The following is a 13,155-nucleotide window of genomic DNA, read 5'->3' on the forward strand; positions in this document are numbered from 1 at the left end:
TTCCACACGTGCCAGTCAGCACAGCGCTCCTCACACAAGTCCCACTGCACTGAGGACACAGCAAACAGGCGTGGAGACCTTCGAAAGTGAGCAACACAGTGAGCTTCTGTATATCCATCTCGATTTAATCTTTGTAACAGCCCAGTACCTCATGAAAACCTGCTGTGCAGCAGAGCTGGGGGGTGAGACTTTACTGCCCTGGCTCTGCTTCCCTGCTTCAACAAGAGCAGGTCTGCTGCTGGTTTCGGTGGGAGAAGGCGGTGAGGCACAGCTCTCCCAGATACCCGGCTGCTTCTGACTGCCTCGAAGATGGAGAACCAAGATGAGATGAAGATAAATGATTAAAGGGCAGCTTGGACTAATTTATAAAGATTAAAATAAATTTGTGTGCTTTGGCCAAAGAATAACTGTGGAGGAGAACAGCTATTTACAAGTATCTGAAGCATGTAAATCTCAGGCAGGGAGGAGAATGGTTGAGAGTGCTCCAAGGACAGGATAATGAGAACTAGCAGCATAAATTTTCTTAATTTCATCCTAAATATAAGGAAGACAGCTAAAACCCCCGAGATAAATTACATCATGGCAGAGTCTCTGTGGGAAGTTGTGGAAATGCCATCACTTGGGTAATTTGAAACCGGGCTGGACAAAGCACTAGGAAATAATGCTCACAAGGGTAGGCATGGACCAGATAACTTCTCTGGCTCTGGTCTAACTAATTCTGAAATCAGTGAAACCTGTGCTAATTGGGCTAAGTGTGAGCTTTTCCTGCGTACCCCCTTTCTGTGTCTGTCACAGAGGATTGTAGCATGACAAGTGACAATCGCTTGTTCTTTGCGGCAGTGGTAAAATGATTCCTGAAGTGTAGCTTTCTCCTCCTCCTCTTCCCTCCCTGTTTTCTGCCCAGTCTCTCGCTGCCCCATTTGTGCTGGTTCTGCCTCCATTCTCTTCTTTAATATTTTGTTTCTCACTGAGCCAGAAATGAGCCCTTCTGAATAGGCTTGTGGAGGGCACATAATTTCTATTGCGTGTGATGCGGCATTTTTCGTAAAAACCATAGGTTTTACTGTATTAAGGAAAAAAATTAAAACTTTTCCTTTTATTTTTCCTTGGAGGAAAAGTCAAGAAAGAAATGGGCCCATTCTGGAGGATCAGAGCAGCATGTGCCCCAGCTGCCAGGGCTAAGACTCAGCGTGGCTAACTGATGGCTATCCCAAGAGCTCATGAGCCAGTCAGGGAAGGGCTCCGTGCCTAGCGACTTGTTGTGTCAAATCCAGCACATCACATGGTTTGTTTTGTTTGCCTCAAATGAGTGTTTTCTGTCAGAAAACTTGTATTTTTCTTAACTAATTCTGGATTTAAAGAGGGTGAGCTATGACTACAACACCTTTTTCCCTCTTATTTGCCACTTAGCCCTCTGTGTACAAATAACTGATGGCTGTGCAGCACAAGTGCCCTATTGACAACAAATCCTAGGGCCTTTGATTGTAGCTGTTGCAGATCTGCCAGCACAGTGCTAAAGAAATGTCACGAGTTGCCTCTGTCATCTTTCCTCTAGGATGCTGTGAGTCACTAGGTGATAAGTTGCACTCTGATGGTGGCACCTGAACCAGAAGTATAATATATCCGTGAAGCAGGAGCAGTAAATAACACACTGTGTGTGCTGCCATGGGCAGTACATAAAATGTCTTTTACTGACAAGAAGTTTTCCTCACACTGCTGGAATAATTTTTTTTCCCTTCCCACCTGTTCCCCAAATAGTGTTTGCTGCTCTTTAAAAACAGCAAGACAGACAGCGATGAAAGCCAGTGCCTTGAAAGGCTGCAGCAGAGGAGTCGGTGCCTGTTGCAAGCCCAGGTGTTGTCAGGTGACTGCTCCAGGTTGTCTCCATCAGCTGCATGGAGATATGGAAGAGGCAGAGGGGCCACCAAGTGGGTGACCCAGTAACTCCACAGAGCAAGGACTTTAAGCCTCTTCACTGGGCCTTTCACATCATAGGCATAAAATCAAGGGCCAGAAGAATGCATTTGAAAGTATCTGCCCTCACAGTCTGGAACTGTTCAAACTGTGAGGAATGGTGTGTTCAGATGTGCACTGGTATTCAAGCATCTAAAGGCTTTAATTGTGTTTAGAAGTACTTCTAAATGCAATAAAAAGACCGGTGCTTGAGGATCTGCATCTAAATGTGCAATGGAGCCTTCCTAGTGACTTCCAAAAGGTCACGGTGGTGACTTCTTGCCAAATACACATGTGGTTGCTGCCGTAGAACTGCAGTGAGCTCCTGGTGCCATTTGTACACTGGGTGCACTTGTTCTGGTCTCCTGTGCACTGACACTGGATGTGGCTGTCACAAGCAGGCCTGGACATACTACCTGCAATTTTTCACATTCCTTACTGAACGCTGGCCCAGGTTTCTCAGAGAGGTTGTGGAGACTGCATCCTTCATTCTCAAATACACCCCAGGTATTCAAAAGCCAGACGTGGTCCTGGGCAGCCAGCTGCAGCTGGCCCTGCTTGAGGAGGGGGCTTGGACTAGATGACATCCGGAGGTCCCTGCTGTCTTCTTGTGCAAACTGGCCACTTGAAAGTCCCAGAAAAAGACTCAGCAAGATTATGTGATATTCATGAAAACATAAAAACCTCATCTATATATGATACTGCTTTTTAAGCCAGAGGATGCTCCCTTCTAATCTATATGACAGCCTAAATACTAGGTTTTGTTTTCTGAATGTAAAAAAAGCTACAATTCTGGGGGAAAAATATGAAAACAGTAATGCTGTCTGTCCCTTAGGCTGAGGAATCTCAGATATATGGATTTGCATGGAGTATGGAAGAGCAAGTGCACTGTGGCTTCCAAGGAAGCCGTGCTAGCCTGCACTGTAAATAAGAATGGCCCTCAGAGCATGGCTGTAGCTATCTACCAAAGTGTTTCTTTCAGTGTCTGCCACCTCCTCCTTTACATGTCTGTACACAGAGCGTAAACCACAGCACCTATATCCATATATATCTGTGTATCCTGTACAAATATTTTTCATCTGGGGTGAGAGCGAGGAAATAAAATGCCCAGCCAGTCAAGTGAAGCCGGTGCAGTACTGGAAGGGGACAATAAGTACGGGCATCTTTATGGGTTAGCTATTTATGACTGCTTCTGCAGGAGCATCGTGGATGCTACAATACAGAAAAAACGTCATGGACCAGTTCCCTGAGGCAAGCTGAGTGTTTGGAGTTTGCCTGCAGCTCTATTGAGTTTGGAGGTTGCTTCTAGCCATACACAGACTTGTGCTCCATTTAGGTCAGCCCCTGGGATCAATCACTGAATGCATCTGTATCCCAACACAGCATTTTTATAGGGAATTAGTAGACTTGAGTTTGTTACATCGATTAACATTAGAATGGTAGGAACTGCTCAAATCAGTTGAGACAACGGCTTGTAAATACTGAAAGATCTGCTACAAGAGATGGGTTTTTTATGGTAGGTTTTTACATGATCTTGAGAGGGAAAAAAGACTGCTTTTGACACATACCAAGGGGTTTATTCTGTAGGCAGCTAATTCTGGGTTTTGACATGTTTACTGTGAAGTGCAAAGCAGCAAGCACCTACGGCTCCCTGCCATAACTTTTCCATAGAGCCAAACTGCAGGGACCTGTCATGGCCTAAGCATGAGTTATGGTGCCTTTTTCCTCATAAAACCTAGGTGGTGCAGTAGTAGGGAGCTAAACTACATATTGCTGTGCGATAACCTGTGTAACCTCAGCTTGGGGTCCCTGGTTGTACTTATATTGGCTAGGCACATGCCATCACTATGATGGTTTAAGGCTCAGTCTATGTTTGGAAATTTGCATTTGTCTGACAAAATGCATTTAATTACACTGCTCTGGCTTTTGGCTTGCAGGTAAATCTTAACTTACATGCTGGGTATTACTCTTGTACTGATGAGCAAAGGGCTCAGTAACATTTGAATGGAGATGATTGAAAAATATGCTGTTTTGTATTAAATATTTTGTTACACTTTTATTTTGCAGGAGGGAGGAGTGTGAATTAGATATAATACCTCTTCTGTGAAAACTCAGTTATTTGTGTTCTTTGATAGAAAGGCTGTAATTTCAAGTTTTGCTGATGGTTATAAAAAAACACATGCACTCAATCAAAAAGCTTTTATGTGCTTTAGGACTAAGGAATGTGAGGCCCTGTTAATAAGCTGAGCCTTATTTCTGACTGCTCCAGCTTCAGAGTGGGGCTTCAAGAGGACACTAACAGCAGCACTGTATCTGCTCTGTTCTGGGTCAGATGCTTGTCAGGTAGACAAAACCCTTGATCTTGAGATGTCTCTGTCTGGCACTTGTGCTTTGCCCACACCTGAATGGGGCTTACCCTGTGCTCAGGTCTCAGCAGCAGCCTTTCCTGGTTAGTCTAGAGTCAGGGGAGAGAGCATATACGGCCACAGATGTACTCATGTGTCTGATTTATTTGAGGGGTGCGAGGGCGAGGGGGAGGAGAAGGAGGTGCCAGACAACTTAATCCTATTTGCAGGTCAAATCCAAAGTTTTTTTTTATGATGGTTTAATGGGAATTTTGCCTAAATGCGAAATGAATAAGGATTTAGAGTTTTGCCTTTGGTTTTGCGTTTACCGAGGAAAGATCTTGGGAACACCACTGTGTTATGTTGCCTCTTGATTGATTTCTTGAGATGCATCCTTTCGAAATATCCTTGTATTTAGAGCCATGTGAGCATCTGTATGCAAAAAGCTAAATTATAAAGGATTAGAAAAGCCTTCCCAGCTTTCTGCCTCTCTATAGGTCTACAGCAGACAAACCATCAGTCTTCTGAAATTCAGCTAGTATAAAAGACATAAGGAGCTTGGCAGTTGTCTGAAAGTAATTTTCTATTGCAAGCTTAATTTTGACAATCGTGGTCCATGCTACTTTTTGGGCTGTCTCCAGAAGTATTTCAAGAACTGATCTCTTTATTTATGGGTTCTGTTTATGGATTTATGGATCACATGGCCATTGTCAACTCTTCTAGAAGAAGGAGCTCCCCCTGCTAGAGTAACTGTTGCACATCTTCCCAGAGCCTTGCTATTTAAAAAGCTAGCTTACTCTGGTACAGTGATGCTTGCAGGGTTTTGTCTCTCTCTTGCACAGATTGAATGTTTTGAACTTACTATTGAACTTAGCCTACCAGGTAGGGGACACTATCTGGTCTCCTCACCACCAATGCCCTTACTTGCATGCATTCAACACAACAGCAGTAGCAGGGCAGAGGCCCGTGGGAGAAAATTATGTCTGATAGCAAAGGATCAGTGGAAATGGTGATCCTCATGGTATAAAGGTGAAGATCACCCCATGCCAAATGAATTTCCACTGTTGTTGCAGCCTCCTCTCCTGTCGTTTGCATCCCACAGGGCCAGGACAGTGATGTTGCTGGAATGACACCTCTCTGTGCCAGATGTGGATGCGTTTTGTTGCACTGGCGTCAGAGGAGTGACACCTCCTCCTGGGTGACTAGCAGTGACTCAGGACTGTGCTGCAGGCCTGTCTGGTGGCTCAGAGTGGGACTTGCACTGAAGGGTGGCTCTTGTCACAGTTAGCACAGTTCCTGCTACTTAAAGGAGGGGTAAGGGACATGTCTGCTTTACTCTGGGCAGGCCAGAACTACATAGATCCCCTCCAGTAATTTCTGGACTGAGTTTAGTAGATATATCTAAGGGAAAACTTGCAGCTTGTATAAGCAACCTTGCTGACCTAGAGCTACAGAGTGAGTTTTAACTCTTCTGTCTTCTGTCATCTGAACGTTAAAACTGTTACTGCAATGTTTTATTAACAGCAGTTTTAAAATGTTATAGTTTTATTCTATGTTGTCAAGCACTTTTGCACCAGTTCCCAAGAAGACAATGACAGTAAGAATGCTTCACTGTTTTTCAGATTGGCTAGGTTAATGCTTTTCATGTTAATGAACACATATTAAGATTTCATTAGACAGTGCATCTGTGGGCAAAGTTCCTGTTGATCTCACTGGGGAGTTTTATCTGTGTCAAAGAACTGCAGGATCAGGTCATTATTGTACCACTTTAGAAAATGATTGTGACCTGTACGTAATGTTAAAATGTTTGTCAAAGCACTTGAAAAACAGTGAAGAAACATATTCCCAAATTCTGAGATTTTAGTCTATGACCCATTGCCTGAGTTTGGAGGTCCTAACACATAAACAGAGGCTACCCTGGTGAAGGTTGTTTTTGAAATAATATATGATTAGTTTGAGGAATAGTAGTAAAATTACCCTCTGCTTAAAATCAAATTAAAAATTTAAGACGGACTGGCAAGCTCCTGGAGTGTATTGGGGAAAGGCTAGAATAGAAACCATCATGGCATTACAGAAGGTAGACAGATAATGTTAATTACAGAAGGTGGTTGTCCCACAGAGAAGGAGGTTGGTGGTAGCATTGATTTATTTCAGAGGGCAGTTTAGTCATTGTACTATTCCTAGACAAGGCTCTGAATTTAAGTGATACTTGACTCTTAAGTCATTTTTGAAACCAAATTTAGGTGCTTGAGTCACGTAGATGTTTTTGAAATTACTTCTCTCTTTCTGTCAGCCGTTTCTGCATGGCTGATCTTGGAAGACACAGCACTTACTGGCTGCTGTACAGTTAAGTAGGAGCTGGGAGTTGGAAGTGTCAAGAAGTTGGTGGATACCTGCCAGCAACTGCAGTACAGATAAGGATGATCTGATGTGCCTGGGGTGTTATGGAGCTGCTGTGCTTGTGCAGTTGGTCTCTGTGTACACCTTGAGCCAGAGGCACCTGGAACGTGTCAACTTCACTGTGCATCTGCACACATCTACCTTGCAGCCCAGAGATCTTGGCCTTGCTGCTCGTCATCATTCTGCACATGTTCACTGGCCCTTCCTCAGGGATTTCCCACCATCCCGCAGCCAGAATGCTAGAGCTGGAGCTGGCTAACAGCCCTCAATGGGGCTGAGAGGCTCAGTCAGGCACTGGGGCTATAGTAGACAGGCAGATGAGTAGGCTTTGGAGGGAGAAGGTAAGTGGGCTAACGTGGAAAATCTTGCTCTTCTGAATTAGTTCAGGTAGCATGAAGAAGTGTATTGTTTTTTCGGATCAAGGGTGTCAGATATGGATTTGTGATCCTGATACTGCATAATCAATTCTCTTCCCTCTGCTATGCTTTGTCAGGAGCTGTTTTGTTCATTTTGTTCATTTGCAGTCTTTGTTCATGCTTTCTTTCCTGTTTTGCTTGTCTTTATAGATTTTTATCTGAAAGTTGAAAATGTTTTTGTTGCTATTGGGAAGATTGCACCCGCTTTTGGAAAGAGGCGAATGACAGAACATGATAATAAAATAGCCATTCAAGATGCATTTGTTAATGCTGATAACATGAAAATGTTGCCTGGAATATTCACAGTGCAAGGGAGAGGGAAGGGACCTCTTCAAGTGTTTGGGGTCCAGTTCATCTCTTTGAATTGCTGTCATCTGAAGGTTAGGCATCTGCTGTAAACTGGCTGACTGGGCACCCACTTCAGACCATGGAGAGGGATGGGAAGGGACAAAATCCCTTCTGGAGATTTATATCTTAAATACATCTTTTGTGTCAGAACAGGGTGGGACAGGAAGGATCATCCACTGGAAACAACTGTCTTCCCTCTGACAAAGGGAGCGAGGTGGCTTCATTTGACTTAGTGCCCAAGATTTAGGTACAGTAGGGAAAACGAATCCCAGCCCTACTGATCTGGCAGTACAAACCTCAGTGAAAGTCAGTGGGAGTTAAGACTCTTGAACCTTCCAAGTGCTGTAGATAATGCCGCTATTAAGTTTGATGTTTCCTGTGAGATACTTGGCTGTGTCTGGACTCAGAAAAGTGATTTGTTAGTTTAAGCCTGAGACCAAATTCTTCCAAAGGCCTGGTATAAAGGGAGGAGAACAGTGTGATCCATGGCACTGTGAAAGTGATCAGAATCCAATTTTAAGTGGTGCAAGCCCTACAGCAATGTAGTCCGTAAGTAATAGAAGGCATTATTGGGCAGTAATATGCCGAACCTGCGTGACACAATGAGCAGCTCTTTTGGTTTTGCATGGTATTTTATGTTAGAGATGACTTTCATTTTAGAGAGTATTTGAAAATATATCAATTTCTTAGGGATGCAGAGGGAATGCTGGTGGGTAGATGAATTTCTGGGTTCGTGAGGACAGCTTTTTCTGACTGTGGAGGTTTTACAGGTTTCTGTGACCATTTAAAAGGAGGATTGTTGATGTAAAATGTGATCATCCAGATAACAATGGAAAGACTGGTGAAAAATGGCCTTTGCCACTTTATTTTACTCAAGACTCCTCTGCCCTATTTCTGGGCTGACATCTTTACCTCCTAATGTGGAGACCCTGTGCCTCGGAAGCTTAGGGGAGCCCTAGAACCTGTCTGGAGACTCTGCAGCCTATTAAGAGGGGCTGTCTGCAGGGATGGTTTGGCCACTAAGTTACTCCATAATTCGTAACTGAATTATGTCCTGCAAATGGACTTCCTTTGGAGATTGCTCACTGGACTTAAATGGTGCTTCTTATGGTGCAAGTGATTCTTTGACTTGTCATATCCCCTGGGTGGTGAGATAGTGGAGTCTTTAGATTTGGTTTCTTGTGCTGAGTTGAAGTCCTATGTGTTGGGGAACACCATAGCTTAATTAATTGAGTGGCAGCTGAGCACTCAGTACTCCTATTGAACATGTTGCAGGTCAAGAGGAGGCTACACTTTTCACAGAGTTACTTTTCTAGTAATTGATCTTCATCTGCAGGGCATGTAAAAGTTGCAGTTTGTTAGAGTCCCTGATAAATACCTTCTTCAAAGTGACAGAGAGACAACCCATGCATCTCTACCAGTACTCTTCAGTGGTGAGATACTGAAGTGCGTTTGGGTAAATGTTGCATTTTCCTTTTCTCTCATGCTTCCCTCCCCCCTCTCTGTTTTGTTTGTTTCAGGTTCTCGGCCTTTTTGGATCTACACAGTGGAAGTTGCATCTTGTGTATGGCGTGGTTAAGCTTGCAGCCTGTCACCTCGGCCTTCCTCCATTTTGGGCTGGTTACTTTTGTGCTGTTTTTGCATGGTTTGCAGGTGGATGCTGGCCTGACGGGGGACTCAACCAGTTCAGTACAAAACAGCTCGTGTTCAGGATCTTTTGACTGCAAGGAAGGTGTTATCCTGCCAATATGGTACCCAGAAAACCCATCCCTTGGGGACAAAATTGCCCGTGTTATCGTATACTTTGTAGCACTGATCTACATGTTCCTTGGAGTCTCCATCATTGCAGATCGTTTCATGGCATCTATAGAGGTCATTACATCACAAGAAAAAGAAATCACAATTAAGAAACCCAATGGAGAAACCACGACAACCACCATCCGGATTTGGAATGAAACTGTTTCCAACTTGACCCTCATGGCTCTGGGCTCCTCTGCTCCTGAGATCCTTCTGTCTCTGATAGAAGTGTGTGGGCATGGATTCATAGCTGGAGACCTGGGACCATCTACAATTGTTGGCAGCGCTGCTTTCAATATGTTTATCATCATTGCCATCTGTGTCTATGTGATCCCTGATGGGGAAACCAGAAAGATAAAACACCTGAGGGTTTTCTTTGTCACAGCTGCTTGGAGCATCTTTGCTTACATCTGGTTATACATGATCCTTGCTGTATTCTCTCCAGGTGTGGTTCAGGTCTGGGAAGGTCTGCTCACACTTTTCTTCTTTCCACTTTGTGTCCTTCTGGCTTGGGTAGCAGATAGACGTCTGCTATTCTACAAGTATATGCACAAAAAGTACCGTACTGACAAGCACAGGGGCATTATTATAGAATCAGAAGGTGATCACCCTAAGGGAATTGAGATGGATGGCAAGATGATGAACTCCCACTTTCTAGATGGAAACTTAGTGACTGTGGAGGGGAAGGAGGTAGATGAATCTCGCAAAGAAATGATCCGTATCCTTAAGGACCTGAAGCAAAAGCACCCAGAAAAGGACTTGGACCAGCTGGTAGAGATGGCTAACTACTATGCCTTGTCTCATCAGCAAAAGAGCAGAGCCTTTTATCGCATTCAAGCTACCAGAATGATGACAGGAGCTGGCAATATTCTGAAGAAGCATGCAGCTGAGCAAGCCAAGAAGAGCACCAGCTTGCATGAGGTGCAGCCAGATGAACCTGAGGAATTCATCTCAAAAATTTATTTTGACCCATGCTCCTACCAGTGTCTGGAGAACTGTGGTGCCGTTCTCCTGACAGTGGTGCGGAAGGGAGGGGACATGTCCAAGACCATCTATGTGGACTATAAAACTGAGGATGGCTCTGCGAATGCTGGTGCTGACTATGAGTTCACAGAGGGGACTGTTGTCTTGAAATCAGGGGAGACCCAGAAAGAGTTCTCAGTGGGAATTATTGATGATGACATCTTTGAGGAAGATGAGCATTTCTTTGTGCGGCTCAGTAACCTCCGTGTGGTGGAGACCGAGGAACCTCCAGAGCTCAGTAACTCCCCATACCCAAAGGCCATATTGGCTTCTCCTTGTGTGGCCACAGTGACTATACTGGATGATGACCATGCTGGCATCTTCACATTTGAGTGTGATGTTATACACGTCAGTGAGAGCATTGGTGTGATGGAAGTCAAAGTCCTAAGGACATCAGGTGCTCGGGGTACAGTTATAGTGCCATTTAGAACAGTAGAAGGGACAGCGAAAGGAGGTGGAGAAGACTTTGAAGACACCTATGGGGAGCTGGAGTTCAAGAATGATGAAACTGTGTAAGTACTCCATTAATTTCTGTTCCTGGGTCTAGTTTTGGTGTTTAACCCCACATTTTGCATCCATTACAGGTGAATGCTGACAAGGGACAGGCTCCTTTCTTCAGCTTTCCATCAGTTTCCCTACTTAACTCTTTCAGGCAAGAACCGACAGCAGGATTTAAGAGCTCAAAGCTCTTGTCCCTTCCCTCTTGGGAATGACAAAGTAAGGCTTAGAAATACTGGGGGATCGAGGGAATAGGAGGAAAATATATAATTCTCTGAGGTCTTGCACTAAACCTAAGGGTTAGTGAAGAGTTAAGGTAGAGAGAGAATTATAAGGGCAAGCTTTTACCTGCTGGGCAAATACGGGAAAGCCTCTTTTTGAACACCAGTCATAGAGCACATAGGAATTTATTGCAATCCCTAGATGAAAAGTTGACAAGTTATTCCCAGGCAAGTAAGAGCTGCTCAGAAGACCTTGGGGCTTTACTTTCACAGGAGCAATACATCATACCTGTATCCCTAGACTGCCTGTGCAACTTGCAGGTCTGTGTGGCAGCTAATTCACAGCATAGGCACAGCTGCAAGGAATTCTGCTGGACTTGTGAAATCCTTCCAGCCTTTATTTCCCTATGGTCTACCAATATTCTCCACATCACCTTCTCTATGATCTCTGTATGTCTGTTCTTTTACTACCTGTGGTTTTTCCCCTTGTAAAATACCATGGCAATTGGCAATAATGGTCTAAAGCACTGCAGCTCACAGCCTGTCCATGTGCCTCCATGACCCAGTGTTTTCATACAGAATAATGAAGGGAAGCAGAATAGCCTGCACCATCCTGTCAATTCAGCTCTTTTATTGCTTACAAAATAGCTGATACGAAGGTAGGAAGTAATGAAGACCAGAGAGGCGATAATGTCTAATTGCTTTAAGTACCTGCTGTTTAACATCAGTGAGGAATGAGAAAAATCCCTTAGCCGAGTAGGGAGCGGGGTGTGAGCCTGGTGTTAAAACTCCCTGGTGTTAAGTGCCTAGATTCCTCTTGTTAACACCTAATCACTTGAGCCATCAAAGGAAGAATTGAGCTGACTTGCAAGTGGCATCAGAGAAAGGAAATCTTTGTACCAAGCCTCTCAGTACAGTACCCAAAAGTATGTTAATGTACTAAATGCTGTGGAGTAGGGATCTTCTGTTTCAATAGCACCTTCTGCCTTAGCCCACTAAACTATTTAACCCAGCTAATATCCACAGTCTTGATGCTTGATTATAAGTACATGCTCTTCTTATTTAAGGAAGAGGAGCTCTTGGTTGGCTGGCTTCAGCCACTATCAGAGATGGAAGAGGATCGGATGTCCTCATCTGTCCTTTTCAGGGAGATAGGCCATGCAGGTTAGTCTCCTTAATTAAGCCACAAGCTGACTTCTCTAGAGAAAGTGAAGAAGAATTTAGATGTGTGGTTCTAGTCTCCTATGAGTAGACTGTCTAAAATATAATGGCTACTACCTTGCTTCAGCCAGGTCTTGAAAGAAGAGACTTTTCTTCCTTGAACAAGACCCATCAATGAATGGTGAGCAGGTTTGGGTTACCAGAGAATAAGCTCATGAGCCGTATTCCTCCAAAATGTACTGCCTTTCTCCCAGCTGGTGGAATTCTTTTTGTCATTGAAAAGTGTGACAGAAGGTCAGAGCAAACCCACATAGTTGCTCACTTGAGTTAAAACAAATCATATTCAGCAGAACCATGTGCATCCTTCTGGGATAGACTAATGAAAATGAAAGCAGTCCAGAAAACAAGTATGCGTAGGTTGCTTAACACTGTGGTTTGTGACCTACAGAAAATGCCCTAGAGCACAGATGAGACATTTGTGGTTTACTTAAAATTGTGCCCACGCCTAATGAATTAATGTGACTTACACTTCTGCATCTGAAGACTACTGGGAACAAAGCCTGCTAGCCATAGTGGTTATGAAGACCATGTGGCTAGCAAGGATTAATTTCCTTTGAATCTAGAATTAGTGTAGCTGGCTCACCACAGCACAAACTAATAATCCTAACAAGGAGGGAGATCATGTCAGCCAGCAGGTTTCATTTTAAATCTCCAAGTCTTCTGGGAATGGAGTTTTGGGCTGGAAACAGGTGAGGGTAGTTTTCAGTAATTAGCCCTTGGCCTTTAAATTCAGTGAACACAGGTTAGTTGCTGTACTTTGCCAGCTCTTCTCTGAGGTGTGGGTAGCAGTAAAAACCTGGAGGGAGTAATGGCTCAGTTTAATCTCTTCTTCCTTTTCTTCTAAATCTGAATGCAGGAAGATGATTTTGAGCAAGTATTTAGGCTGCAAGCAAATTTGAGGTGATTTGGGTGTGAATTTGGAGTTCAGACCTA

The 13,155-nt window shown here is 43.9% G+C and overlaps 1 protein-coding gene across 1 annotated transcript; it reads left to right on the forward strand.

Moving 5' to 3' along the window:
• Positions 1 to 9,015: 9,015 nt before the first annotated feature.
• SLC8A1 (solute carrier family 8 (sodium/calcium exchanger), member 1) lies at positions 9,016 to 10,815 on the forward strand. The gene has a single exon (XM_010015258.1). The coding sequence runs from the start codon at positions 9,029 to 9,031 to the stop codon at positions 10,796 to 10,798; it is 1,770 nt and encodes a 589-aa protein (XP_010013560.1). The 5' UTR covers positions 9,016 to 9,028; the 3' UTR covers positions 10,799 to 10,815.
• Positions 10,816 to 13,155: the final 2,340 nt, after the last annotated feature.

Source organism: Nestor notabilis, unplaced genomic scaffold (assembly GCF_000696875.1).
Source record: "Nestor notabilis isolate BGI_N333 unplaced genomic scaffold, ASM69687v1 scaffold21755, whole genome shotgun sequence".
Classification (NCBI taxonomy): domain Eukaryota; kingdom Metazoa; phylum Chordata; class Aves; order Psittaciformes; family Psittacidae; genus Nestor; species Nestor notabilis.